The 5270-nt window shown below is 44.3% G+C and overlaps 1 protein-coding gene across 1 annotated transcript in view; it reads right to left on the bottom strand.

Moving 5' to 3' along the window:
- Positions 1-942: 942 nt before the first annotated feature.
- The window catches only part of LOC143284678 (uncharacterized), a 12450-nt gene continuing 8122 nt past the window's right edge, over positions 943-5270 (bottom strand). The window contains exons 2-5 of the mRNA XM_076591598.1: positions 3909-3978; positions 2821-2989; positions 2560-2623; positions 943-1082 (exon numbers count right to left, since the gene is read on the bottom strand). Of these exons, the coding sequence (XP_076447713.1) occupies positions 1005-1082; positions 2560-2623; positions 2821-2989; positions 3909-3966 (369 nt within the window). The 5' untranslated portion in view covers positions 3967-3978 and the 3' untranslated portion in view covers positions 943-1004. The remainder of the gene's footprint in view (positions 1083-2559; positions 2624-2820; positions 2990-3908; positions 3979-5270) is intronic.

Below are 5270 nucleotides of genomic sequence, written 5' to 3'. Positions count from 1 at the left end.
CGGGAAGTCTGTTTCCTCCGTGAAGGAGCAATCCCCAGGACAGGAGTTGACACGCGTGGTCCTGAAAGACGCTCGTCTTCCCATCTCCTTCTCGTCCACCACGTTGCCGAGAGAACCGACGGAGTGCAGACCTTGCCGTGAACAATGAGCGTTGCCAGCATACTGTGGCCGCCAGTCGTCGTCGCCACAGCAGTCCAAAGCAGCTGGCACGTGTGGCATGTCCACAAAGGTCTCCAGGTCCTCCTGCTGGGAGGCGAGAGGCTCCAGGACAAAGTAATCTGACGCAGCAGTAGCTGCGCCTCGTCCTCCAACATCCTCGCGGGCGGTGTCTCCGGGTAGCTCGCTCTTGATGCGGAACTTGGGGGCAGGGAAGTTCTGGAGGTTGCTCGTGAGCTCAGAGTCCGCCCCTGAGTTTCTGCTGGGCTCCAGGATGAAGTAAGTGTTGGTGGCGGCGGCCGGCCTGACGGGCACGTGCTTCCCGTTCTCCACCACCCCCACCATGGTCAGTTGGCACACAATGCGCTTCCCCCCGGACACGCTCTGGCGGGCCAGCTCCGTCAGGGAGGACCTCAGGCTGCTGGAGTCACCGTCACCGTCCCCCATTCGGCCGGCGGCGGCGTAGTCCGCACTGTGGACGTCTCGCGGTTTGGGCGGCACTTTGGGGCGCGTGACCACCCCGGGGTCCGTGAACCTCTTCTCGGGCAGGCCCGGCGGCAGGCGGGGGAACCTGGGCTTGGTGAAGTTGCCCAGGTGGTCGTAGTTGGGATCCTGGCCAAGCGGGTAGTTGTCCACCACCACGCCCACGCCCATGCCGCCGTTGCCGTCTCTTGATTGGCCGACCACCATCACATGCCCCGCCTTAGTCGCCGCACGCGCAGCCCGCCTGCCGTCCAAGGTTTCGTAGATAGATTCGTTGTCATGGGCGGTGATGATGTCTGGGGCGGTGTCCATGGCGACGGGGTCAAGGGCGGCCACGTCGTTGTTGTTGTCTTGGTCTGGCTGCTTCACCTTGGTCTGCTTCCCTTTCTGCTTCTTCTCTTCTGCTTCTTCTTCTTCTCCTTTTCCTCTTTCTCTCTTTTGGCCTGTTGAGGGGGAAAAAACAGCAACACATACAGAATGGTCGTCATTCAGTGTTCTGGACTTTTGTGTGATTTGTTGGAGAATCGACTTATCGCAGATGTACATAGACTTTAACACATAGGTTCACTTGAAAATTTATATTCATCCAATAAGACATACTTTGGACAAATCAAGGACAGAATCAACCAGTTCTGATTCAAAAGTGGTACACAAATCTAGATGATTGCGCATGACAGACAGACAGACAGACTGACAGACAGGGAGAACACTGAGACAGAGAGACAGAGAAATTGACTGAGTGATATAGATTAAATAAGATTGAAAAGGGGCAGACAGAGAAAAAGAGAAAGAGAGAAAGATAGACAGACAGGAACAACAACAGAGAATGAGAAATTACGAGAGGCTGGGAGAGAGAGTAATAATAATAATAATAATTCATAACTTTTCTATGGCGCGATATCCAATACTAATGCTGCTCAAAGCGCCTTACATCATCGAGCTAGATATAAACATAACATAAAAACAGCTCAATCCAATGCGTTCACGGAACAAATCAAAAAGTTAATACGCCAAAACAATTAAAAATAACCAGTAAATAATGCCTAGATTAAAAAGAAATACATTCCATAAAACACATTTCACAAACACACACACATGCGCGCGCACACACACATGCACGCACGCGCGCACGCACACACACACACACACACACACACATGCAAACAAGCAAGCGCGCCCAGACACATTAAATATATCAACTGCACTAAAACAGGATTAAATAAGTATCAAAATATCTCTAGCATAAAAATCCATGTGGCAAACAGACTTTGGACTATCCATTGTGCTGAGTACAGAAATGTTAGCGGAAAAGGTGCGTTTTCAGTTCTGACATAAAGGTCTGGAGATCAGGAACATTTCTGAGGGACAATGGCAAAGAATCCCAAACTTGGTGTACTTGAGCCCTAAAAGACCTTTCCCCAGCACATTTTAAAATTAGTTCTTGACACTTTAAGCAACCTTTGAGAACTGGATCTTAGCGTTCTGCATGGTACCTACGTTTCCAGCACAGAGGAGAGATACGGGGGAAGAGATTCATCAAAATGTCGGAAGGCAAGTATCGTAAGTTTATGGTGGTGAATGCGGGACTCTATAGGAAGCCAGTGTAACTGATGCAAAAGAGGTGTAACATGATCAGATTTCTATTTTGCTTGGACAAGTCGTGCCGCATTTTTCTGTACTTTCTGTAGTCTAATAAGAGAGGTAGATGGTAAACCTGCTAAGGTAGAATTGCAGTATCAGGTGAAATCCTCTCACTGAGGCTACAAAACAACAACAGCAACCCCCCCCCCCCCCAATCCCCCCAACCCCCCAAAAAACAAAAACAACAACAACAACAGAAAAACATTTCGACATGAACAGAATTAATTGTGTTATTTTTTTGTATTTTTTTCGCCTTTCGTCGCTAACTGTGCGCCATACCTCACTAATTTCGTCATAGATTCCACAGTCTCTCTCCGGCGCAGCTTCTGCATCAGCCGAGTACCTGCAGAACAGAAAGGTATTATTCACGATTTTTCTCTGTTTCTCTCCATCTATGTCACACACACACACACACACACACACACACACCCAAGCCCCCCTCCCGCCCCCCCCCCCCCCCCCCCCCCACACACACACACACCATCATCCTTAACTAATTAATTAATCAAGCTAGAGACAAAGAAGCAAACACTGCGCTACCTTCGTCGCGCACGCCGTCTCCTGAACATCACCACCCCCAACACCACCGCCACCACCAACACCACGCCGCCAGCAGTAGCCGCCCCACCAAGGATGTAGGTCAAGTTGTTGCTGCTGCTGTTGCTGCTGTTCGGCAATGACCCTGAGCCCTGGTCACTCTGTGTCAGTTCTGGAGGACAGAAGACACACACACACACAGAGTTCAGTAGTATTGCATTACATTTCTTTCGTTTTATATTTCTTTTCTTTTTTTTTCTTGAGAGAGATAACGATCACGATAATGATAACGATCTTTTATTCAGATTAAGGCCAACCCCCTTTGGCATTAATCTGAATAAAAGATCGCTTTCTTGAGAGAGAGAGAGAGAGAGAGAGAGAGAGAGAGAGAGAGAGAGAGAGAGAGAGAGAGAGAGAGAGACAGAGACAGAGACAGAGACGATGGAGAGAGAACAGAACTGGTTGCCAGGTCATCAGTGATGTCCCTTTGGTCGGAGACTGCATCACAGAACTTTTTATTTTTATTTTTAATTTTATGTGTTTCACATAAATTTCGGGTAGACTACCAAGGCCTTGAGCAGCGCACGCATACACACAGACGCACAATATATATATATATATATATATATATATATAGATAGATATATATATATATATATATATATATATATATATATATATATATATAGCCATTTACCTGAAGATCTAGTCATCAGCCCCATCCACATGTAATATGCAGCTTCTGTTCAAACGTGTGTGTGTGTGTGTGTGTGTGTGTGTGTGTGTGTGTGTGTGTGTGTGTGTGTGTGTGTGTGTGTGTGTGTGTTCAGTGCGTTCAGTGTGAGTATGCATAAGTTTTTATATTGATATGCTTTTGTATGTGTCCTAATTTCTACTGTATCTGTGTTTGTTGTATGATTTTCGATTTATGTTCGTATCTTGTTATGTACTATCCCTCCCAGTGTTCCTTGTGACCCCGGTACACTTGGTAATAAAGACATATTATATATATATATATATATATATCTGTGTGTGTGTGTGTGTGTGTGTGTGTGTGTGTGTGTGTGTGTGTAAACTAAACTCACTGTTACCTCTAGGTGCTGATGCTGTGGTGACTGTGTCAAAATCTGTAGTCGTGATTTCACTCATTGTGGCTCAACTCTGAAAAAACAAAACAAAGAAAACCAAAATTAAGACAATGCATTGATTCTAATGATAAATATTATATAAGTGAGGGGTCAGAGAGAGAGAGAGAGAGAGAGAGAGAGAGAGAATACGAGTACGAATACGAATATGAATATGAATACAAATACGAATGCTCTATTCAGCTAAGGCCTTTGTCCCTTGTGAAGGGGTGTGTACAGACAACTTCAATCCTGTCTTCTTTTTTCTTTCGTTTTTTTCATTTTTTTTTCAAGAAAGTATCAGCGCAATTCCTGTTATTTCAAACTCTCTATACGATTAAAGACACAAGTTTCGGGCGGTATCAGCATTTGTAGGGTACATCAACAATCCAAATCTAAAGACATTGGGGCTTTCAGTAAAGTTTGAGAGAAGAGCTTTTTTTTTTTTTTCATAAGGTTCAACTGCACTATACAGTCCCCCCCAAAATCCAAATGGCAATGCATGTCTGTTTTATGCCCAGTATTCTCTGCCACCCAAATACCACCTTCCTCACTCCCTGAAAACGATTATATTAGCTCTTTCCATGTCCTAGTAAAGAGGATGCAAGCATTAAACTATTTCACTGTGTCTGAAGTCCTGTAACTGTCTCAAAAAAAAAAAAAGAAAGAAAAAAAGAAAGAAAAACATCATCATCTCCCAATAAAAGGATACACAATTGAGAAATATTTGAAAAAAAAAATATCACTCCGTGTCTTCTGTTTTCTGTCTGAAGTGCGAGATCAGTAATAAGTCACGAGAAAAAAAACTGGATTGCAAATACCCTTTGTTTCACGCCGGCAGAAGATGCAGAGAAGAAGAAGAAGAGATATAGGCACAAAAAGACAATACTCGGATGCTTTTTGAACCGACGAAATAAAAGCTCATCAGTATAAAAAAAATCTCTATCTATCTGTCTGTCTATCTATCTATCTATCCATATCACCCAGTTGCACATAACTGTTGGCAGCAATGACAGTTTTAAAATCAGCACCAAAATGATGATTACATTGAAGCAAACAACCCTGCTAAGCCCTTACATGCTGCACCTTGGTGAAATGAATAGATATGTGTTGCATGGAATCGAAGTAAAATAGATATGTGTTGCATGGAATCAAAGCAAATAGATATGTGTTGCATGGAATCAAAGCAAACAGATATGCGTTGCATGGAATCGAAGCAAATAGATATGTGTTGCATGGAATCAAAGCAAATAGATATGTGTTGCTTGGAATCAAAGTAAAGTAGATATGTGTTGCTTGGAATCAAAGCAAATAGATATGTCTTGCTTG

Source organism: Babylonia areolata, chromosome 8 (assembly GCF_041734735.1).
Source record: "Babylonia areolata isolate BAREFJ2019XMU chromosome 8, ASM4173473v1, whole genome shotgun sequence".
NCBI lineage: Eukaryota > Metazoa > Mollusca > Gastropoda > Neogastropoda > Buccinidae > Babylonia > Babylonia areolata.
This window is presented reverse-complemented; position numbering and strand designations above follow the sequence as displayed.